We start from the raw sequence: 24659 nt of genomic DNA, 5'->3' as shown, positions 1-24659 counted from the left end.
AATTTAATATTAGATGGAGTGATGGAGTTAGTTTATATTTTAGCTTTTAAGAATAATTTTTCCTAAAAATAAAAAAAAAAAAAAAAAAAAAAATTCAAAAAACGAAAATTGTGCTTTTTGGGAAATTTTGCAACGTTCCGAACAGCAAGTTCCGGCGTAACCTATGCCTTGGGAAATTTGAAAAATTTTTAAACCCGCAGCGGAAAAGGTAAGTAATGAAAATTTTATAAAATTTTATCATTGGTTAACAATTTAAGAGCATTCTGAAGGTTTGTATTGTGGTTCAGATAAAGCCGTAGGTCTCATAAAAAGATATTACCTATTTATGTATATATTTTTGGTTACATACTTATCAACATTCTAGTAAATGTGTTGACTCTAGACTAAACTTCAAGAAGCTGAAAATTTCATCTCTTACCTCATTATGATCTAAAGTATAGAGCAATAAATCCGCAGTTAAGTTTACGCCGCGTCCGCCACATTCAAGGCAATGTATTAGCACTGGAGGACACAATTGAGTTCCTAAAGAAAATTGAGAAAATGATTGACATCACGTGGTGGTGAAACGATCTGTAGTTTGTGAGAATTCCTGATACACTTGGAACTGTCATAAATTGGAAAAAGAAAGGCAATTAATACTGCTTTAAAAAGGTTTCCTATATTCTCCACTAACCTGACCAAAGTCTAGGCGCTGTTGACTGCTTAACGGTATATAGCTCATATCTTCAGTTAGTTGAACAACCAAATAGACATCCGCCTCCCATACGCATTGCCATAAGAGGCGCATTGTTTGCGATTCTTGTGGGGATTGAGCCACAATGTAGAAACGTTGCTGGTACCGACAGTGGCCTAAATTAAACAAAAAGTATTATAATTGTTTAAGGAGTTTAATTCACAGCTCTTACCGATATATACGATGCATTTACATAGTCATGACGATTGTCCTGATTCTTTTGTTAAACGGTCTGAATTCATAGATCAAAGTGTTTATACTAACAAATATCAGGAACTTTGTTTTGGAGGACTCGTTGCATTCAGACTTATTTGGTTTATGAATGTTTTACTTTTGATTACGAAACTTAAGCCCTTTTCACATGATCAAGAAATGTTTTCAAAACTTACTTAAAACTTTATAAATTGACTAATTGTTTGCCCAATGCTCACCAGCTTATCCTTGGAGTATTGTCCACAAATGGGCTGCGGTTTGCTTAAATATTGTAATACATGTGCTCATGCGCACACTTTTAAGAAACAAGAAAGCTGCAATGAAATGAAAATTTTAAATAATTTTTAATTGTCTTTGAAATTGTAATGCAAAAACAAATATACATATAGAATTATTTTCAATTTTAATAACTATCCTAACGACTTTTCAAAAATAAAAACAAATTCGATGTCTCCAAGAAAAGTTTATTTTTTTTTCATATTTTGGGTTTTTTTTTCTCACTCTTGCAGAACACGGGAAATAGAAAGAGACAGAATGATTCGGACCGTCTCTCTCTGTCTCTGTCTTTCGAAGTGGTCGGCCATTTTGTTTTGATTCCCATTTGGAGAGGTCGGCGATTCTTCTTTGAAGATAATTCTGTTTTAAAGATAATTCTGTTTTAAATACATTGGAGGGGAAATAATAGAGATGGGAGAAATGAGAAATCTGAACAAAAGTAATATGCGGGAAAATTTCGCTTTAGAGATGGAAATGAAATCGAAATTCAAATAAAAGGGAGAGAAAAGTCGGGCTTTTTGAAACTGATAAAAGTAAATTCAAAGTAAAACACAATTAAATTTTCAAAACAACAATAAGAATGGCGAACCTAAAATTCAACATTTAAACAAGTGAAATTCCAACTATAAAAAGGAGTCCAGTATGGAAATTAGAAGCAGGAATTACCGAATTCAAAGTTTATTTGGAGAAATTCGAAAAAACTAAACCGAATAGAATTATTCAAAACTTCAATGCTCTGGAAGTGTTCATGAATGAGCCTTTTTTCATAAGCATCGACGAACTTTTCTTGCCCCCCCTGGTAAGTCTAAAAGAGAACGAAAATTTTGTTACAATATAATATATATTATATACGTTTTAATTACAGACTGCAATTAAACCCGGGTACTGAGGAAGACGGATCCTCCACAAAAAAATTCAGGACCGGGGATGTGGGCAAGATCTTGTGCATGATGGCTGTTTCATTAGACGGCTCGAAGAGGAGCATTATTTACATGAACCTAAACACGACCATGGAGCAGTACATGTCTGCAGACACTATAATACAATTAGTAAACCAAGTCATTGAATTTGTAACTAAAGCACACATATCCACTAATTTGCTTTGCTTCGTTGTTGATGGCAATGCAATTAATGTGAGAGTGCGAAAGCATTTCTTAGAAAATAATGGAAAAGTCCCCTTTGTTTGGGATTACATTCATTTCCAGAATGTAATGCTCAATCATGACGGGCACACCGATAACACATTGTGTCATGTGTATTCAAGGCCGCTGGACACCGAAGATCTGGCAATTTTAGAGTGCTGCGACTTCGGTGTTCCAGCGGAATTGAAAACGCATTACACAAAAGAGAAGGAGTCCCTCTCCAAAGTTGTTGCAAGGATCCATACTTGCAATAGGAAGTTTGGATCCTTGCAACAAAGTAGAAACATATGGCTGGGGAATATTTCAAATAACAAAATTGAATGCTTTGGCAAATTAGTTTTAAGTACAATTAGGCAGTATTTTACATTAGATAAGATTAGTAATGTAAGCGATTATAATTTAATATTAGATGGAGTGATGGAGTTAGTTTATATTTTAGCTTTTAAGAATAATTTTTCCTAAAAATAAAAAAAAAAAAAAAAAAAAATTCAAAAAACGAAAATTGTGCTTTTTGGGAAATTTTGCAACGTTCCGAACAGCAAGTTCCGGCGTAACCTATGCCTTGGGAAATTTGAAAAATTTTTAAACCCGCAGCGGAAAAGGTAAGTAATGAAAATTTTATAAAATTTCATTATTACAGTTTTAACATTTATTGCAGAGTTTGTAAATCTAAGAAAAGCAAAATGGATTCCGTGTCAATTTTGAAGGACATCAAAGAATTAGTAAGTAATAATAATCTAATGCATTTATTAAAATTAAAACTAGAAGCTTCCATTTGGCAATGCCAAAGTTACCATACCCCTTGCACTCCTTTGCATACCCCCTTGCAGTCCTTTGCAAAAATTTTTTTACATATTGAAATTTCTTTCCCTGCAACTCAATTCATATAGAAACAAAAATTAAAATGATTATATTTTCTTTTACTTTCAGGTGACAGAACATAGCAAGCTAGTGAGTACCCCCTCCCTTGCAGTCCTTTGCAATAATTAAAATTATTTTTCTTTTTCTTTTAATTTCAGATGGCAGAACATACCAAGCTAGTGAGTACCCCTTGCAGTCCTTTGCAATAATTTGGTTAAATTTTAAAATTTGAAATTTCAATTTTTTTTTCTTTCCCTGCAACTCAATTCATCAATATACAAACAAAAATTAAAATTATTTTTATTTTTCTTTTAATTTCAGATGGCAGAACAAGGCAGGCGGGTGGACAAGGCGGTTGCTCTGGCGGAGGTAGTCATAGCGCAGGCCGAACGGGTATGTTTAAAAATAACATTTTTTTTTTTTTTCATTATATTTGTAATATGAAAATTCTTCTCTTTTCCAACAGAAGGAGAAACCAATGGACGAGTTGAAAAGTCTGCCTGAAATGGTAACACAACCACTGGTTGTCGGTGATACGCCACTGGTTGGTCAAGTGGTTACGCTTGACCCGCCATTGGTTGGTCAAGTGGTTGCGCTTGACCCGCCACTGGCTGCTCAACGGGAACCAGTGGTTGTCTTGCCATTTCAGCCAGTGCCGGCACTGGTTCAAAACGAACCAATGATTTCTGTGCCTTTAAGGCCAGAATCACTGGTTTCTTTGAATCCAGTGCCGGAAACGGAAGTGGCTCCGACGGAAAGACACAGCGTCCCCACGACAACTCGCGTTGAAACCATATACTCGCGTGTATGGTTTCACTATGGTAAGGAGCACATCTGTGTACTGTGTTGCCGTCGTTTTCGGGTTGTTGCCGAAATGACGTCACACCAGGCAGAGTGCTCCGATCCGAACACGAGCTGTTGCACTAAGTGTAAAATGTATCGTATTCGGAGTAACCGTAGCTTGGCTAACCACAGACGAACTTGTGGGTTTGACAAGGCGTTGGAGTTGATGATCAAGCAGAAGCGGGTGGAGTTGGTAGGGTCGCAAGAGGTGGCTATTACAACAGATTGGCCAGCGTATGCCGAATGGTACTACGCAACTCATGCGATCAGACCAAGTCCACCTGTGAGGCAGCGGGCAGTAGCTGTGCCGAGTACGCCGGAGTCGCTGCTTGAGTATAAAGAAAACTTATTTTTAATTTTCTTATTTAAATTTTCAATTTTTTTTCTCTATATTCTCTCTCCAATTTTTTTTAACATTAATATTTAACATTTAATTAAAATAAATTAAATTTCAGTAGCAGCAATAGCAATAAAAATTGTACCATGCTCTCGCTACCGCTGTCATTTTGTCAATTCTAATTCTAAGTACATAGGAAGTTATGGAATTGAAATATGTGTTTGGAAAATTGATGAAGTTTTCCCTATGAAGCATTGAGTTAAATAACTTGTGACACTCTAATGGAAAATCTGCTCATGGTCAAATCTCTGCATGCCGCAAAAACCCACACACACCAGAGAGAGAGAGCGACACCTACGTCATTGCTTGGCAACATGTGACGCTCTCTCTCGCTCATACTGAGAGAGGGCAAAAATTTACGGCGAACAATAAAAAGTAGCCTAACAATAAAAAGTTTGTGCTCTGCCATGCTCTCAGTTTTGTCTTGTCAAAAACTACAGCTGTAGCTTGTAGCACAAAAACAAATGATGCGCTACGCTCTGCCGTAGCGGTAGCTGAAAAGAGATAGCGAAAGCGACAGCTGAAAACAGAGCACGCACACAACGCACGCATACACATACAGCCCTTCAGTACCAGATTGTCGCCGCCGACAATGTCGACGCATTGTCCGAGCGAACTACGTCGGCAGAGAAAAATTCTGCCGGCGTTTTTTATACTGAGGCTAGCCAACGGCACCCGAACGAAATAACTTCGTTTCTCCAAACCCAATCGGCTGCCGAAAAAAAGTTTGGAAAAAAAATGTTCTCAATCGACAAGAATATTTTTTGTTTCGATGACTTTTGTATACCCTATTTACCTATGAATGAAAATAAACGTGATGGCGCTTGAATTCTTTATGCACAAAAAATTTATATTCTAAGATAATTAATTTTTTAATTACACATTGATTATTTAATCAATGAATTGGTACCTTTTATAGATACATTTCATATTATGTTGGCAAACAGGTTTCCATTACCGGTTGTGCCCATTTATACTCTACGTTTTCGGCACGCGACAAAGCGGAAAACGGAAAGCAACAACCGACAAAGGAACACAACATTGTTGTTGTTGCTAAGCGGAATTTTCGTAAATCTGTGCTTTGTTGTTGTTGTTTCCCTTTCGGATTTATGCGCGCGTCGCTTTGCTTTTTTCGTTTCTCTGTGCATTTGCGATAGAGCTGGGAAACTATCGATAGTGGTCCCATTCGATATTTTCGATGTTTTGAGAGCAAAAATTCGATACTATCGATACTATCGTTTTTGTTCTAAGCCCATTATTTGACTTTGCAAAATGAAATTACAAGCAACTTTTAGTTATTTTAAACATGTATTCAGTAACATCTGCTTAGGAAATTAAATTTTATTTTGTTTTCCAAAAAACCAAAAAAGAAAAGCACATTTTGTCAGTTTTCAAGAGGCCTAATGAGTTCAACTCTATTAAGGCATACAACAAATTAAACTTCATTTTGTTTTACAAAGAGTCAAATTAACAATTTGTCATTAGACTGCTTCTTCGTTGTCTACAAGAAATACAAATATCAGCAAAAAATTTTCAGCAAATAGAGTTGTGTATTTACCGTTTCTTTTCAGGTTTTTCAAAAATTTCTCCATGCTCAGAACCACCAACCCACACTGAAGTTTATCTAAAATGGATTTTTATAGTAAATTTGTTACATTTAAAGCTTATTTATTCATTTATCTTACCCAATAGTACAATACCAATGCCAGTACTTGCTTTTTGCGCCAATTCAAGTGATGTGTAGCTATTTAAAATTCTCAATACTATCGATAGTGACAAAAAAAACTATCGATGGTGGCTCAAAAATGCAAAAATTCGATACCTCGATAGTACCCTCGATAGTTTCCCAGCTCTACTGTGCATTTGCGATTAATTCTCGTGCGAGCAGGTATTTTAGCTTTGCTGTTAAAAATAAATAAATCAATTGTGTTTTCAAAATAAAATAAAGGTAAGTGTTATTTAAATATAAATAATTTTAAATATATAAAAAAAGGAATTTTGTTGGCAAAATTTGTTTTTCTACATTTTGTATTTTTCTTTATATAAAAAAAAAAAAAATATGTATGTTTTTTCTCACTGTTTTTTTGTTTTTCTTTTTGCAATTATTACTCTTAATTTTTATGCAATTATAAATTTGAATAGTGTAATTTATAATTGCATAAAAATGAAGAGTAATAATTGCAAAAAGAAAAACAAAAAACAGTGAGAAAAAACATACATATTTATAATTGCATAAAAATTAAGAGTAATAATTGCAAAAATAAAAACAAAAAACAGTGAGAAAAAACATATGTATGTAAGTGGAATGTTCCAGAACATTAAAGAAACAAAAAAACAAATTTTGCCAATAAAATTAATCACATAGACGCACCAGGTTCGATCCCGCGGCGTGCCGATGCAATAAAAATTTTTTTTTTTATAAATTAATTTGTTTTTTGTGCTTGAAGTTGAGGAGAACCTGGTTCAACCCCCGGCGGAAACTTTTTTCCCCAATTTTTAATAATAATTATTTAATATTTTTCAAAAAATTATTTTCTTAAGATAATTATTTAATATTTTTCAAAAAATTATTTTCTTAACATAATTATTTAATATTTTTAAAAAAATTATTTTCTTAACATAATTATTTAATATTTTTAAAAAAATTATTTTCTTAACATAATTATTTAATATTTTTCAAAAAATTATTTTCTTAAGAAAAATATTAAATAATTATTATTAAAAATTGGGGAAAAAAGTTTCCGCCGGGGGTTGAACCAGGTTCTCCTCAACTTCAAGCACGACCACTGCCCCTAGACTACCGAGTTGCTTGCGTACTCCGCATTTTTCTTCTAAGTCTTCAAACTTTAAATATTGTCACTTAGAAATATATTAGTTAAGGCAAATTTTTTTTTTTTTGGAAAAGAAAAGAAAATTTTTATTGCATATAATTATATTTTTATTCCGATTTTCGTTAAGGAAAATCATAAAATTTACAGTGTTGAAAGAAATAATAGAAACGGTATAGAATTTATTTTCTTTTGTGTCTGTCATTGAAAAAAGTATTTGTATTATTCCACAATCCAATTTTACATAATAATTATAATTAATTTCAGAAGCAGATGCTAGTACGCAAACTGAGGAGGAGCCGAATGGCCAAGCGGCGATAATGGCGGAGTTGGCCATTCTGAAAGATGCTTTGGCGGCACAGACGGCGCTAATCCGCCATATGGCCATGGGGAAAAAAAACAACGAGGTGCGCCGGGTTTGCTTCCCGTTGGAGTCGGTCTTGGAGATCGTAGATTTGGAGGAGCAGATTACGCCGGAGAGGAGCAAAGATTATGTAAGTACATTGATACTAAAAAGAAAGTAGTGAATTTTAATGTTTATATTATTTTTACAGACCTCCCAAGTGTCTGCCCTCCTCGGCCAAGCGGCTTTGACCAAATCTATAAAAAAAATATTCTCCGAAGGTGTCATTGAGAGCCACAATATGGACGGCAAAAACGGGAAGTTGAGCCTTCGGGCATACCCGAAAGTTTTGAAAATGATAATGGGTACGTACAATAATTGTAAACATTGTTTTTTTTTTCATTACTAATAATATTTTCAATTTTTTTATTCCAGAGGCAGTTCGAACGATACATCCGGGGCAGCCAGCGGAAGGAGCGCTTCGAAGTGCACTGGCTTGCGCAAAAATACGGCCAACAAGGCAAAAAACCGGAAGCTAAGGGAGGAGGCCAATATTTAATTTATTTAAAAATTATTCATAGAAATGTATATAAAAAGAAAATTAAAAAAGTAAAAAAAAAATAATTAAATGAAATTGTATATTTTAATTTTAATTTGAGTCGATTTTGTCCCTTCAGTCCATGGGACAATGTTGGGAAATTGTCCCTCTGGTCCCTACGACAATGTTGGGAAATTGTCCCTCTAGTCCCTAGGACAATCTTGGGAAATTGTCCCTCTGGTCCCTACGACAATGTTGGGAAATTGTCCCTCTAGTCCCTAGGACAATCTTGGGAAATTGTCCCTCTGGTCCCTACGACAATGTTGGGAAATTGTCCCTCTAGTCCCTAGGACAATCCATAGAAATTGTCCCTCTAGTCTATAGGACAAACTGTCGATATTGTCCTTGTAGTCCCTAAGACAAACTATCCAAATTGTCCCTCTGTTCCCTAGGACAATCTTGGGAAATTGTCCCTCTGGTCTCTAAGACAAACTATGGAAATTGTCCTTCTAGTCCCTACGACAAACTATCGATATTGTCCCTATCGTCCCTACGACAATCTATCTATTTTGTCCCTGTGGTCCCTACGACAACCTAGCGATATTGTCTCTCCAGTCGCCGGCGACCAGAGCGAAAAATTTCACAATACCGGCGACTAGAGGGACAATTGTCGCCCAATCGTCCCGTTCACAAGACCATTCAGCGACATTTGTCCCTCTGGTCGCCGGGCTGTCTACTAGTCGCTCTGGTCGGCGGCGACTGGAGGGACAAATGTAACTCAATGGTCTTGTGCACGGGACGATTGGGCGACAATTGTCCCTCTTGTCACCGCGACTAGAGGGACGAAAGCGACAAAGCGGCGACACAATGCTTGTTTGTCCTGGCGTTCGGCAAGACATTTCGACATTTGTCTTGGCGACTGGAGCGACAACTGTCGCCGGGTTGTCGTTCCAGTCTTAAAAGCTAGGACATGCAATGTTAAATGTCGCCGCAATTTAAATGGGAGTGTCGCCGCTTTGTCCCAGGGGACAAGCGACATGTCCCCGGGGAATCACCGGGGATTCCCCGGGGACAGGTACTGAAGGGAGTCTATGTAGAGTTGCGTGCGTGCGTGTATGCATGTACTCTGTTGATGACGTATGACGTATTAGACAGAAAGCAGTGCTGCCAGCAGAGCTGGGAGCAGAGCACAGCTTATTATATTGACTGTAACTTGTGTAGACGGGATGTTCGTGAAGAACACCTTGCCGTCGGAGATTGGAAGTGAGCAACATAAAGGCGTCTTTATGACTTGGGCGATTAAGTAGCTTCTATGAAAAAAACGGAATCAATCAGGACATATCAATTAAGGAATGTAACAGTAATATGTTGGAAATGATTGTTCTGTTTGTCCGATACGCTGGCGAACAATACTTAAGTGTAATAAAGCCCAAAGCACTAACTATTAACCAAAGGAGAAAATAATAATAGAAAATAATATTGTGAGTAATATAAATAATTATTATCAGTAAAAACACGAATAAGTATTTATTCTTTCTTTCGCAATTCCTTTATGTTTTTCCAATGCTTTGTTGCACTTTGCTTCCTGTAAAACAGTGCTTCATAAACTGTAAAGTTGCTTTGCCTAGGAACAACATGGCGGATAATGTGGCCACTGTACCTAGTTTAGAAGATACGAGAGCGAGAGGGACAGATAGTCAAATTGCAGCTTTCCTTGTCGCCAAAAATTGTTACACTTTCTAAAGGCATCAGCGGTGGAGAGAGCACGTGTTGAAAAAAAAAATGGACCAAAACACTGTGAAAAGTATGGTAAGAAAAATATATATTTATTATCATTAATAATTTCACTAAAATAATTGAAATAAAAAATATCAAAGAAGTTAAATTCAGCTATGCCGAAGTTTATATACCCTTGCAGTCCTTGACAATAATAATTTTACATGTAAAAAAAAAAAATTCATCAATATACAAACTATAATTTGTTCTTTTTCTTCCCTCATTCCCTAAGCAAAGCAACGCACTCATAGACATACAGTTCATGTAGAGTTGCGTCTGTGTGTGTATGCATGTGCTCTGCAAGCAGCGCTGCCGGCAGCGATTGAACCGATTTATATTGTCTGTAACTTGTGTTCTATTTATCCGATCGGATTGAAATTTTGGAATCTGAGTTATTATATCCAATACTATCATCGTAGTTTTTCATGGGGATACTCCAATTTTATGAAAATGATTGTTCTGGAGCTACATATATGATATAGTAGTCCGGTCCTGACAATTTGCATACTTTATCTCACCTAGGTAATAAAAAGCCCCCAAAAAATTTCATCGCGATAGCTCTTAAGATGGCTGACTAAAACGCATAGGACGGACGGACATGGCTATGTCGACTCAGCTTCTCATGCTGATCAAGAATATATATACTTTATGGGGTCGGAAACGTCTCCTTCTGTGCGTTACAAACATCTGACCAATTTTATAATACCCTCTGCAAGGGTATAATAATTTGATTAGTTTATAATTTAATAAATTAAATTTCCAAATGTTTTCTTCCACAGTTTGATTTGGTAATGCAGCAAAACGAGCATATGGCGAATTTATTGGATCGTCAATTCGACAAGCAGCATGCCCTTATAGCGCAAGTACTAGTGGCATCGGCAACAACATCGGCTCGCCCACCACCCACACCAACACAAACAACACCTACACCTACACGAACACCAGCAATACAAACAACTACACGAACACCAACATTCGATTTTGACCTTGTCGCCGTGGACGGGGGTTTCTCACGGTTACTCACGTCAGTGGCAGCATTGATACTGGTACTGGGAGTATCAACCTCAGTGAGGACCTGGAGAATACTCGCGTCGATGTTCAAAAAGTCCTCGAAAAAGGTATCCTGACTGAGGTTGATATATCTCAGTACTTTATTATGTTGCTAGGCGCAAAGTTGCAGTGCTGCGTCGTATGTGGCTCCCAGCAGGTGAAGAAAAACAGGTTGTACCACCTTTCGAAATGTGTGGTACTTCACCTGCCGGGCCGCTACACAGCCACATATGTTGCCACTTCCGGGGCCTCCGGTCTTCCGAGCGATCCACCTACGTACGCGCATGCGGTGGTTATGCATAGAAGTCGAAACTTGGTGAAGAGCTGAGGCAGAGGAAACGCCACTGCTTGTCGCAAAATGCAAAAGAGAATCATTTTATATTTGGAAAAGTGTGGAATTTGTAAAAATTTGGAGAATTTTTCAAATTAAATTTTGGTTTATAAAACGCTGGAAATAAACGTCGATCGTGTAAGATGTCATTTATTTAAGTTCTGTTCGATTAATTTTTGCTATCTACACATATATCGCGGTCAGTATTTCTAAGTCTCGATTGTTTAGTATTAAGTCGCCTATGGAAAATATCGGTATCGGCCTGGTGCCGCACTGAAAGTTTTCGCTCTCTTCTTCCGGTGACGTTCAACCAAGGCAGACGCACTAGATGGAAAACTTAAAAATAAAATCTTTGTCATCAACACTAATCACTATCATTTTTATAAAATAAATAGGACTTTATAATCGATTGTTAATCAGCTTATATATAAAGATAAGTTTTATTCCTTTTCGACAGCTGGTGCGTCTAGCTCGTTCAAGCGTCACCGGAAGAAGAGCGAAGCCACTTCCAGTGTGGCCTTAGGCCGCATACCGATTTTTGGGCTTAATACTAACAATCGATACTTAAAATACTGGCTTACTACTACCAATCGATACTTAGAAATACTGACATCGATATATGTGTAAATATTTAACAGAATTCATAAATAACTGGCATTTTACAGCTTGTACTTAATGTGGTAAATAAATTTTAATTTGAATTAACCTTTCAGTGATCAGATCAGTCTAAATGAAATTGTATTTAATGATACGTATTCTTCACTCACAATTTTTTTTCCAATTCCAACTCCGCCGAAAATAAAGCGACACAAAGATCGTCGATTGTCCTCCATCCTTCAGCTTGTGTTACCAGTACCCGGGCCCAACGCTAGCTCGATGTTGCATCTGGATAAGGGTGCGACGCCGGGCCGCTCTCCTTTCCGACTCAACATCGTTGGCATTGAGTGTGGTTATATCGGAGACCATAGAATCCCGCATCGATTCTTCCCTTCCTCGTTCAGCAGCTCCGTGTCTGTCATAAGGCAGTCCAGTTTTCTATATTTAGGAAATTCAACGGTCTATTGAACATGTACAAAATATATATTTGATGCTTTGTATATTAGCATATGTATGTATTATGTGACTGTTTTGCTTAATTTGTTGTTGTACATATAATGGACGCATGTGTGTATGTATATGTATACATATGTTTTATTGGACCAAAATGTTTATGAAAATTGCATAAGAAAAACGAGAATGTATATCGTCTTCCCGAGATGCACTGTTCTATGTCATGCAATACATAAAAATTGATATATCATAATGTGTACATAATACAATTAATTATAATAAGCATTATTTGTTTTAAATACAAATTGAAATTTAGTAAATTGATTAGCAACTATAAATCAATTAATTCAATTTATATAAACTTCGGCAGCCGAAGTTAGCTTCTTCGATATTTTATTGTGCTTGCTTCTTTATATAATTTTCATCAATTTCAAAAAACCCGACTCAATTGGGATGAATTTTTTGACGAAGAAGAGACCAAAGGATCTGACATTCCTGATTTAAATTAAAATAAGAAAAACGAACAAAAAACCTTCGGAAAAATGGGATAGTCCTATGAATGAGTTTAAGAAGTTTATTGAAACTAATTAATTTTTTTATCATATTATCCAGACTTTTGCAGAATACCTAAATTACTGTTATGCCCTTTGAAAAATGTGATGTGCCCGGAAGAAAGTTATCCTAACTTTTAAAATAATAAAACAAAAATCTTTAGAACCCATAATCCTTGGAGACGCCGGGGTTTGAACCCGGGACTTCTCACATGCGAAGCGAGCGCTCTACCACTGAGCTACGTCCCCCTGTTAGAACATTGGCCAAAATCCATTCAACTCATTTTGGTACTAAAAATTTGTGATTTTTAATTTTAACGTGTACAGCAAATTAGTTTAGCATCAAATTAATATTTGTAGTCTACTAATTTAAAAAGAAAAAATTAAATGTCATTTTTAAAAGTAAGTTGACATCCGCGGGAGTTGAACCAGGAGCACTGCTGAGCTAAATTTGAGTGTGGAAGTACAACACAAAGTTTTTTTTTTTTACTCTCAATAAACCATTTAATTGTACGATTATCCAGATTTGTGACTGGTGAATAATACAATTTCTGAGATAAACTGAGATGTTTTAAGCCCATCCGGAGCGGGGATGATGTTGATGAAAAATGATTAAACATTGCAAATTAAGTGGGCAAACAATTAATAAAATTTATCTTATGCTTTGTTTTTTGTCATTCATTCTATAGCTGCAATTTAAGAATTCTTTACAATGCTCAATCGTTTCTGAAGTTGTTGATTCTGGTTTAAAAATTAGAATTAATTTAATCAATGCTTATCATTTGTCGCCATTTATCTTGTGCGGCAATTTTTTGAGGGTGTCCTCAAATCTTCGCTCTAGTCCGCGATCGCGGAAATGCGTAAATGGTTTTACGCTTTTTAATAACAGCAATAAATAAAACCAGACGTTATTGTTGTTAAAAGCTGGAAAAACTTACAATTGGTTGACTCTGTTTCGATCAGCAACGATACAAAATATTTTTCTCTAGCTAACAGTTTAACCATTTCATGTCTTACTTCTTCTTACTTAAATGACTCAATTTACGTTCTTCAATTAAAAAAAAAACTCTTCTAGATATTGCATTTTTAACAATCTAAAAATACATTAATCAACCATTTTTTCACTAGCCTTTTAACTATATAGATAGATCTTTGTTAAAATTGATGAAATCCCATATCGAATGGACAAAACAGCTGCTGGATTCAAAAAATTGTTAATAACATAATAATCGGTATTTAGCCAGAGTTAGTAAATTTTGTAATACCCTATGAATTTATTTTTAAAGAAATATTTATTATGTACATCATAGAAGATTTCGTTTTTCTGTGGTTCTTATCGATAAAAATGTGTGCTTGTGCTCCGAAATGTATGTAGCTGCCATCTGCAATCCGCAAAGAGAAACCTGCAAGATTGCTGGTATACGTATACGTATATCTTATATTTTTAAGATAATATTGCGCATTAGGTGAATAAATGAATATATCTTACAACAAACACATATCGTGAGGCCACGTCATCATTTTGGAACTCATGAAGGTGATGCATACAATATATTTTGATTATTGGTAAAAATGCTAAATGTGACTTTTGTAAAGTCAACAATTTTGTGAACTACACATATTTGGCCTTTTGTGTTGGGAGACGTGCACCCAAAGACTAACAAGCATAGATCAGCTTGTTTATTATCAAGTATTATCTAGTCGCTTCTGAAACCCGGAATTTTAAATATTCATCTAACACAAAATTAAATATATACTATAGGTTTGGGACAATTTAAAGCTAAATAGTTTTTGTATTGCTAAATTTTTATTGCAGTTGCAACTACATCTATTGCTGTTGTTGTTGTTGCTGCTGCTGCTGTTGTTGTTGATGATGCCGCCGTTCTCGTGCCCGTTCTATATGTCGCTTGCGCTCCTCTTTAGTCCAATATCGTCCGATTTTAACCTCTGACACTGTGTCATCCTCAGTTGTCGTGACTTCATTGTTGCGATTGTTTTTACGCAGACCGAAAGGAACACGATTTCGAACGGGACGCTTTACAATATATCGGGTCCCGTCTGGGCGGCGTTTTACTTTCCACACCATGGGAATTTCTTCGTTAACTCTTTCTCCCCCTATCATTATGGAATTTGGTTTTGGCTCCCCCATTGGGTTTTGGTTTTTAATTGCAACCTGTGGAGTATACCATTAAAGAGAAAATGTTATATCTGTTGTCGAAATTAAAACAAGTTCTATTTATGATCCCTAGGCCTACCTCTTGGCTACTAACAAAGTGATATCGGCTTAAATTGGGCGCGTTGAATTGGGGGCATTGGCTCTGTGCTTCTTCAGATTGCTTCAGTCGCATTAATTTGAAATCCGTTCGCAGCAGGGTGCTACCGAAAACCTGCAGCTCGTCCTGAATCGACGATGATGCCTTGGGTTGAGCAGAACACTCTATAAAAATAATAAAACATTAATTTTTGATTTCAAAAGGGGCAAGCATTAATGTTTTTGAACTTCTGAATTTTGACAATTGTTTTATATTATAAGTAGCATTACATTTACTACTATGCAGTCATATTTGTATATTTAATGCAATTTTTGCTATCTGCATTGCAATTATTTTCAAGTATTGTATTTACGTACCGCTGGACGAGCACAGTCCAATCCGACCAGACCTTCCAAAGGGTAACATAAGCATGCTACTAACGGGAGTCGATGCAATAGGTTCCTTTGGCGACAGCATGAGAGGCTGAGGCTGCATTTGCGTTTTACTGATCATTTTTAAGTTAGTTGTTACATTATCATCTGTTCCGTCAGCGGCAATCAATAGGTTTTGGCGAGGAGAGGCGCTATTGTTTGAGCCTCCAGTGTTATAGGCACTTGACGAGTTGTCTATTTCTTCGCCCAGAATAATATTCCCATTATCAATGTAGCCCGCTCCACTGCTGCTAGAGCCACTTGTATTTGTTAGAGTGCTGCGAAGTGTGAAAACACGGTTTGAGATGCGTTGTTGCTGGTGTTGCTTTATTTGGCTTGGACGGCCAGCTAGTGTGTGTGTCTGCAAATGCTGGACTCTTGAGTTGAGATGCGGGCTTCCCTGCGACTGCGATTTCAGTCCCAGCCATTGAGCCACACGTTGCGACTGCTGTTCCATTTCTACACTTTCGGGTTCGGCATCAGCTCCTGTTGCCGCTGACGAGCAAGAACCTAAGGCGGTCATATAGTTGGAACTTTGGTAGGGTGAGCAATACAATGGCTCCGATTCGGAATCCTCGGGTATCGTTTCGTAAATATGCTCGCTTTCATCATATTCGTACCTTTGATTTTTGGGTAATGTTGATTTAATACTTTGTTTGTGATTTTGGCTCAGTGCCTTAATCGTAGATGGATTTTGGCCCAGACTCTGGTTGAGACTCAAGTTCCCATCGATTTGTGTTTTTGAATGACAGCACGATGTCGACATTGATTTCTGAGCTGGAAGGTTAGAATTCTGTTGTCCTTTTGAGACGTTTTGGCTTTCTGCCTTATGTTGAGATACCACAGGCATTGAGATTGTAGCAAGGTTATTGGCCGTTCCGGCACTTATTTCATTTGTTGTCTGTGCTTTCGATGGTTGCACCACTTGACTTAAGAGTAGCTTATCCAATTTGTCAACAACATTCGTGTAATCATCGGGAAGGAAGCTGTTTGCGTACTCAAAGTTACTCTCAATATCCTCATCTTCGTCGTCTTCCTAATGGAACCAAAATAATTTCGAAAGGTTGTATTAATTAAATAAAAAGATATTTGGACATTAATTACGTATGCTGTTGATAAACTTTTGAAACGGAGTAGACGTTTAGTACAGAAAACCCTTGAATTTTTTAATATTTAATACTTAGTAACTGTCAACAGTTTTGCTGTGTGCTGATGCTTCTGCTTTGGAAACTATGAACAGTCGAAGCAAAAGCATACAAAAGAAAGTACTCATTCTTAATACTCTTTTCTTTTTATTGTATTGTGTATTTTAAATGCCCTTTAAAAATGTAAAAGCGTTTGCATTTTAATAAACCAAAAATAAATCTATTAACATAAAAATTGATTACAAATGATCTAAAAATAAACAAATAGTTAACGTCTTTTACATTTAAGGAAAGAGTTTTAAGAATGTGCTTTCTTGAGTATATATGTATGTATGTGTAGGCAGAAACAAGCTACTAAAATAAAATTCCCGACTGCTGCTTTCGTCGACTTCCAGGTTCGGAAAGCAACAGTCGGAACAGTTCCTAGTCTTAAAATGTATGATTTGGCTGTTGCTATGAAAGTAATTTGTTTCGTTTTTTTGCTTGGCAGGTGTTCAATTTCGATTATTTGCTGTTAGGCTTTGCGCTTTCGGTTTTTTCACAACAGAAAGCATTCTTTTAATGTTTGCTTAGCAGCAGCAATGAGTTGCATAAAATCTACTTTTGCTAATTCGACTACAGTAATTTAAACACTGCTTAGACTACTTGGATATGTCTACTTACGGGATAGAGGAGTCGACTGACTAGTAGCGTTACGGCCGTGCTACCATTTTCGCTTTCCGCTATTTGTGCCTCAGCTTCCTCCTTGCTTTTAATGTCCACGCCGTTAATTCGAAGGATTTGGTCGCCACGCCTCAAACGGCCATCGCGCTCTGCAATACTTTCGGGTTGAATATCACTAATGAATACATCTTCACAGACTTCCGCTTCAGGATCAGCGGCATCCTCAGCTACAGCATCCTCATCAGCCACTGCTGCTGTGGCTAAATTTGAGAGAGACGGCGTTGTCTTTACAATGTCGCTACTGTCATCACTGTGGCTGCTGAAGAAGCCATTGCAGCAAACACTTAGCCCAATCTTCTGAGCGCTGCCAGAATCGGTGTCCCCACAGGCACCGAGTGTTATTTCCTAAAAATAATAATTATACTACAGTCAACAAAGTGGCCAAAAACCATTTCAGCTTACCTCAATATCAATTTCCGGCTCCAAACATTGTTCGAACAGGTGATGTTCCTGCTCAATGAAGTGATCCGCTATAGTGCGAACTATATCCTGATCCACAGTTTGGGTCTCCTTATCTATTGATGCTGGCGGAGTCACAGTTTGTGGATCCTCTGCGCGGAGTGTAAGAATTAACTTGTTTTGACGCGAATCGCCGGAACTATCATCACTACCATCATTGTTTTTATCTTCTGTTGTATTTCGCTGGTGACGGCATAATTCCACTACAAGAGTCTCTTTAGCTTCAAGGAACATTTGAACCGCTTCATAATTCGACAAATGAGTAATCTCATATCCATTCACCTGCAACAGGAACAGGACATGAAATATGCTTTGGAACTGGCCCATGGAGAAACCTTTCTGGCAACACTCAAACATTCCCATGGACACCCCCACCCCACCCTACCACATTACAGCACCTTTGAACACACATTTTTTTCATTTTCATTTTCGCGCTTCTCAAATTATACAAACCTTAATCGCAACATATTCAATAATTTCCATGTTGCTTTTGGGACCAACTATTAGTTTATAAATCACATATTAAATTAAATACTTGTGCTTCCTCTTGCGAATGAAAATATGAACGCACACACACAGAGAGAGAGACGGCTAGTATAACTGCTCTAACAGAGTTGTCACCCTGCCGAAAAACAAATTTAAACAGGGCGACATGAGGCAGGTATAGCAAAGGCAAAAGTTAGCAGCTGAATAACAAATTAATAAACCATCAAAAAACAGTTCCGATTGGAATTTTTCAGTATGTTCACAAAATTTTTATACTTCATTATATAAAATATTAAAAACATGACAACTCTGGTGAGGAATACACACGCGCATACACAACATATCGCCGTCACTTTCTAATACATATACTGACAAGACAAAATTAATTTGTACTTAATTAAATGTAATTAATTTTATTTAATTTAAATCGATTTCTATTTGACTTCAATCGGTAGCTTTAACGAACAATGAATTCCTATCAAATTTTTACAATCCACTAGGGGAGATTAAATTCTGATTAGATTCTGTAAACGTATCTAAACTTTTTAACGTGCCTGGCTGCGACTGGTGCTCCTTTTGTGTGTGTAATTTCTTCATTTAACATTTTTTATTTCTTAGGGTTTTTCTACTCGCGAACATAAACACAACTTTACTCGCGAACTTCGAACGTAAACACAACTTTACTCACGAACTCGAACATGTTCGAACAGTACTCACGAAATGTTCGAACATGTTCGAACATTTACTCGGGAACTCGTTCGAACATGTTCGCGCGTTTACTCAAATGTTCGAGCGGTTTACTCACGCGTTTTAAATCGCGTGAGTAAACGCTAGCGTTTTTAGAAAAAAATTAGAGCTGGGAAATCCACCGATGGCTCCAACGATAGTATCGATAAAAATGGCAGTGACAAAATCTTATCGTTACACCTGCATGACATTACAAATAACTCGAGATTAACGCGCTATTATTCTGCCCATATATCGGTAACTACTAAATGTATGGTGGTAATGTTTCAGTTTTGTAAATATTTATTATTATGGAAAACTATAAACAAAACTATCTATTACAAATGCTAGCCACAAAGGCTATCGTCCTAAAATATAACAAATCAAATGTATGTATATATGATACAAATTTTAAAAAGTTTGAATTATATGCAAGAGCTTAGAGTAGATTTCAGTGTTAACAAAACAAACAAATACGAAATAACGAATACGTTGAAAGATAGACATTCTTCATAATATGGGCGGGGCATCGGCATCTTAACACATTACACAATTGTTAAACCAAATTCAATTATTTCTGGATACAGTCTATTGAACAGAAAAATTTTAAATTAAACTTCTACGACGTGTTGAAAGTATGATATCGTATTTTTTGGTATATTTTGTGAAGTTTTAGAAATAAAAAATAGGAAGCTCTCTATTACAAAAACTTCGAAACCGACAAGATGTTTTTCTCCGACGCGTCTATTGCTTGCCTTTGTTTAACTTTATATATTTTCCATGTGATTACTATATTGATTGGACCTGGGAAGTTCTGGAAATCCGCATTTTATACAGGGCGTTTATTGAATGTATATCCTATTTAGCAGACATCTTTTTTATCCGATAATTAAATAAAAAGTCAAAGAGAAAACTTTTTGTTTAAAGAAAATGAAATCATTTTATTCTTGAATTAAAAAAAAACTCATTTATTTCATTGTTTACTGCTTAAGGACAAGTATCGCAATAATAAAAAATAGTAAATAATCTCAATGTTTTAAGATTTTACTCCGCTTGCACTCCCTTGGCAACAAATACCATATTTCATTCATTATGACAGTTTTATTTATCCAGAAAATAAAAATTTTGATTCTTTGAAAATTATATCCCATAAAAACTTAAAACTGTACAATTGTAGCAGTTGCCTCCTAAAAATGAAGTCCTGGAGTTGCGCAGAATAACTTCAATCTTTACCCAATTGTAATTAGCCAACAGCTAGATAGGATGGTTGGCTACTTAATTCCGTTTGTGGCAAGAAACACATAGTAAATCCGTGAACTAGTACATTGATACTTTGATTTAATTTATGAGATGGGTATTCTTTTTACTGTATACATACATATTTACATAAACATTTTTATTTATTTCTAAGCGATCGTATAAAAAACCTTGAATTACATTACATTTGCCGGCTAGGAACAGCTGCATTCTTCGACGGACATATTTGGTATCACACTTAACACCTGAAAAAAAGACAGGGATAAGGTAAGTCTTAAATTATGATGCATTAACAATATAAAGATAATACCAGATTGTGGTTGTCGTCAAAATACAACAAGCTTAAGGAACTCATTTTAGTTGGCGAACAGCATGGAGACGCAGATGTCGTTAGAGCGGCCAAGTGTGTGTGAGGATATTGCTCGAGGTAGCCTACTCTGCAGTCGCCACTACAGAAGTAAGCATCGAAGGAGGTGGGAGCCACGACAAAGTTCCACCCAAAGCTTGGAAAGTTCACTCGGAGAGGATAACGACAGCACCGGACATCTTGATCACTCTCTGTGCAGTCCATTAAACTCCGTTTGCGTCGATGTTTCTTCTTGGATCCAATCTCAATGTGAACCGTCTGCAAAACAACATTAGGTAATATTTTATAGAATTAGTATTTGTCTGCCAACGAGAGTTAGGGGTGGGATACCAATGGATTTTTTGACGTGTTGTCTGTGGTAACGACCAATGGTTTCATCCAGGACTCTACGCCTTTGATTAGGATTTCTTGCGTCCCATTTGACCCACGACCAGTTACGCCAGCCAGTGAAAGTCCAAAGAGAGGTTTCAGGTCCACATTCACCCATTGTCCCTGACCTGATGGAATCGGCTGACTGAACTCAAACATTTTGGCCTTATGTGTGAAGCTGGTGCCATTTGTACGACGCACAGCCCGATGGATGGCCACAATAATGTCCTTATTCGGCTGACTGCTGATCTCGTCAATCAGCTCCGGTTGGTGAGTCTTGATCCAGTCCCAGCCACGAAGGTATAGGTGGAGGGTTGCATGCGATACGTCCGTATAGCTGCTGTCAAACTTGAACCGGAGAACGTCCGTCTTTCGGTGTCGCATATGGGATTGCGGCTCTATTGAAAAGAGAGGAACACAGATAAAACGTGTCTGTCTCCGACTACGCGGAGGTGATTATGTGGATTTAGGTCTTGTTGCACGATAACTTACGTTCGGGAAATAGATAAATGCTGCTTACATGTGAAAGAATACTTTCGTTCCCCACATCGTCCTCATCGTCCATTCCAAACTCGGTTCCTGCATCGCCATTGGTACTTATTGAAAACTCTCCACTACGGTCTTTGTTGGTTTTAAAATGGTTTAGAGAGTTCGCGTTGGCGTCGTCTCCTTGCATTTGGGTGGACAAATTCTCACTTTCACCCGAAACGGAAACGTCCGACGCTGGTGTCTCTGAATGAAGATTTTTGTTGAAACTGGGCAAACTCGCTGATGCTGGCATATATGATTCGCTGTTGCGACGTCGTCCAGAATTTGATAGGGATGCATTGTAACCCTTGTAAAAGTCTTCGATTATGTTCTGGGGCACCGAAATTGGTTTGGTTATATTCGGAAGTTTCTTTAGATTTAGGCGCATTAGAATGTGCATCTTAATGGACTCTAAGCTATCTTGTTTCGCTTTTTCTCGAAGCTGACGCTGTAACATGTTGTCGCCATGTATTAAGGTGTTTCGGTTCATGTTCAAAGAAACTCCGCGGCCGCTCGGACTCGCAAACGTCCTCATTCGAGAGGATGCACTCGGAACGGATGCCTTATCGGTTGATGATAGCTTTTCGGCTTTGTCCTTTTCAACGTTTTCCTCCGTCTCAGTCCTGTCGCCTAAACTGATTGTTCCAGTTGTTGTTGAAGACAAGGATGGTGACGTTGACAAGGGCTGTGGGGGCTGGGACGAACTCTTTTCACTACTATTTAATACAGGCACTTCGGTTTCTATTCCAAGGCTTGAGCTCTCCTGCATTTCCTGCTGACAATTCACACCGGAAGCCGTGCTGAAAAGCAAGAGTATCAAGAATGCAGCTATTATGGCTAACCGACTTCGATTCCATGGCGATTTTGTGATTTGGTAGAGTTTTCGTGTCATATTTCCATATCCATTACGACTCAACTTGCACTTGCAGTTGCAGTCAGACCTAAGTCCGGACCCATAATTAGTGCTGATACAGAAATGACTAAAATTAATGTCGATATCAGCACTCGTTGTGAGTCGTGGTTGGTCGTGGTCCAAGAAGAGAGAGGAGTATTTGTTGTTGCAGAACAATTGTCCGTGCCACAGGTGTTTGGTGTGATCTGAGGTTACACTATTCCCATAATGGCCCTGCATATTTTTTTAGCGGCCTGAGCTCAAATCCTAATGACAAAAAAAAATAATAATAATAATAATTATTAATTGAAATTTTAATTTTTGATAGGTTTTTAGTATAAACATTTGGCAGCCTCCCATCTTAAATGTTGTTTTTTTCTCCGTCACCGACTTGGAGCATCACTCACCAAAGTTTATGTCCAAGTCGAAAACTGTTATTATTCCAGCATATTCAGATATTCTTATTGTGTGTGTGTGTTTTTTGTATTTTTTGTATTTTTTATCTCTTTTCACTTTCACGTTTGCCTTTCAAATCAATTGCATTCTTCAAGTTGAATTGCTTTAAGGCGAGATTTCGATTCACATTCACAGATTCCGACTTCTTTATTATTCGTATGACCGAAATGTTTTTGTTCCTCTCAGTTTGCGTTGCGATATAAAAAGAAGATAAAGGTACCATTCAATGGTATGAGTGTTGCTCTCGGTGTGGGTGTATGGGGATGTACATATGTATGTATGTATAATATATATTCTTGCTGCTGTTGTTGTTGTAGTTGTATTCGTTGCTAGTTTCTGAAATTGCAATTGATATTTATACAAAAACATATCTACATCTACATACATACATACATACAATATGTGTATGTACAAGCAAACATTGCATACAAAAAGATTCTTTTTTAATTCGAGCATCGGGGACAGCTTTCGGACAGATTTCATCCAAGAATTTATCTCAATGTCAAGCAAAGGATCTTTGGTCGAAAAAATGACCACCCCAACGTCACAAATGTGCACACACACGCATACACACAATCTGTGCTGTGTGTTAATGGTATGCATGTATGTGTGTACTCTGTGCGATTCCGATTCAATCGCAGAATCTCAATCTTCGTCTCCCAGTTGCCCGCCTTTGCCGACACAGCCCCAGCCGCCGTCTCCATCCCCACTATCCCCCTTGACGATCACTCTATTGTATTCAATTAAAATCATTTATAAACATAATAATTTTTGTGCTCTTGAACTTCAGTTCACTGCTGAAAGTGCAGTATTCCCTTTTTTTCAGACTCAGCGACGTCGGCCCGATCAGATTGTATGCTTGTACATATGTATGTACATATGTACATATGTGTGGATGTATGACGATTAATAAACGAGGAGAAATGGAATTTTTGTTTTTTTATTTTTTGTGTACATACACACTTATGTATGTATGTATGTGGGTGTGGGTGTATTAATGTACTCTTGAGATAACAAACATTTCAACACAAGCGCACGTTCTCCTCCTTCTCCTTCTACAAACATACATACATATATATGCACGCGAAACCGATGGAGCACCCGATGGAGCGAATTCTATTTTGAACACTGAGCAAAAGCAAACCCAAACCAAAGGAAGGCGCACGAATGTATCTGTGTGTTGTATCTATCTCCGATGTATCTAGGCAAAGTTTCGCACATGTTTCACTTATTTCACTTCGTGGCCGTGGCGAATGCAATTGCAGTGCCTTTCAAATATCAAGATACGTATACGCATAGTTAGATGTCAAAGACACGACAGAATCTCAAAGCGGCAGAATTTTAAAATTTCAAAATTTCTTCGCCCAGTTCGATCATACCACCCGAAACCATCTCCAACCATCCCGAAACTTATTGCAACCACACGAAACTCAAATACAGGGAGCCGATAAAAAGCTTTAATACTTGTATTAAATTAAATTTATTATACCCTTGCAAAAAGGGTATATTAATTTTGGTCAGAAGTGTGCAACGCATAGAACGAAGCATCTCCGACCATACAAAGTATATATATTCTTGATCAGCACGACGAGACGAGTTCAACTAGCCATGTCCGTCCGTCCGTCCGTCTGGATCA

The 24659-nt window shown here is 37.2% G+C and overlaps 3 protein-coding genes and 1 non-coding gene across 8 annotated transcripts; 1 reads left to right on the top strand and 3 right to left on the bottom strand.

The window, feature by feature from the left end:
* Positions 1–6335: 6335 nt before the first annotated feature.
* Positions 6336–8226, top strand: LOC137583217 (uncharacterized). Its single transcript, XM_068298166.1, has 4 exons — positions 6336–6413; positions 7561–7787; positions 7848–8001; positions 8072–8226. The coding sequence occupies exons 2-4, from the start codon at positions 7614–7616 to the stop codon at positions 8173–8175; spliced, it is 432 nt and encodes a 143-aa protein (XP_068154267.1). The 5' UTR covers positions 6336–6413; positions 7561–7613; the 3' UTR covers positions 8176–8226.
* A 4883-nt stretch (positions 8227–13109) lies between these two features.
* TRNAA-CGC (transfer RNA alanine (anticodon CGC)) lies at positions 13110–13181 on the bottom strand. The gene has a single exon. It is a non-coding gene; the product is annotated as a tRNA-Ala (tRNA).
* Positions 13182–14243: 1062 nt separating this feature from the next.
* On the bottom strand, positions 14244–18547 carry Slip1 (SLo interacting protein 1). Of its 2 annotated transcripts, none has more exons than XM_068298155.1 (6): positions 18396–18547; positions 17886–18224; positions 17424–17828; positions 15562–16651; positions 15188–15369; positions 14244–15105 (listed from the first exon to the last, which is right to left on the bottom strand). In XM_068298155.1, the coding sequence occupies exons 1-6, from the start codon at positions 18423–18425 to the stop codon at positions 14761–14763; spliced, it is 2391 nt and encodes a 796-aa protein (XP_068154256.1). In that variant the 5' UTR covers positions 18426–18547; the 3' UTR covers positions 14244–14760. The 2 variants fall into 2 exon arrangements, with proteins under 2 accessions (XP_068154256.1, XP_068154257.1); XM_068298156.1 differs by having other exon boundaries at positions 15203–15369.
* A 1916-nt stretch (positions 18548–20463) lies between these two features.
* On the bottom strand, positions 20464–24336 carry myo (myoglianin). Of its 4 annotated transcripts, none has more exons than XM_068298159.1 (6): positions 24043–24336; positions 22975–23359; positions 21640–22834; positions 21109–21545; positions 20722–21036; positions 20464–20656 (listed from the first exon to the last, which is right to left on the bottom strand). In XM_068298159.1, the coding sequence occupies exons 3-6, from the start codon at positions 22805–22807 to the stop codon at positions 20606–20608; spliced, it is 1971 nt and encodes a 656-aa protein (XP_068154260.1). In that variant the 5' UTR covers positions 22808–22834; positions 22975–23359; positions 24043–24336; the 3' UTR covers positions 20464–20605. The 4 variants fall into 4 exon arrangements, with proteins under 4 accessions (XP_068154260.1, XP_068154262.1, XP_068154261.1 ...); XM_068298161.1 differs by having other exon boundaries at positions 24091–24336; XM_068298160.1 differs by having other exon boundaries at positions 24095–24336.
* Positions 24337–24659: the final 323 nt, after the last annotated feature.

This window comes from Drosophila tropicalis, unplaced genomic scaffold (genome assembly GCF_018151085.1).
Source record: "Drosophila tropicalis isolate 14030-0801.00 unplaced genomic scaffold, ASM1815108v1 contig_859, whole genome shotgun sequence".
NCBI lineage: Eukaryota > Metazoa > Arthropoda > Insecta > Diptera > Drosophilidae > Drosophila > Drosophila tropicalis.
The sequence above is the reverse complement of the archived record's forward strand: the minus strand, read 5'-3'. Positions and strand labels throughout refer to the sequence as shown.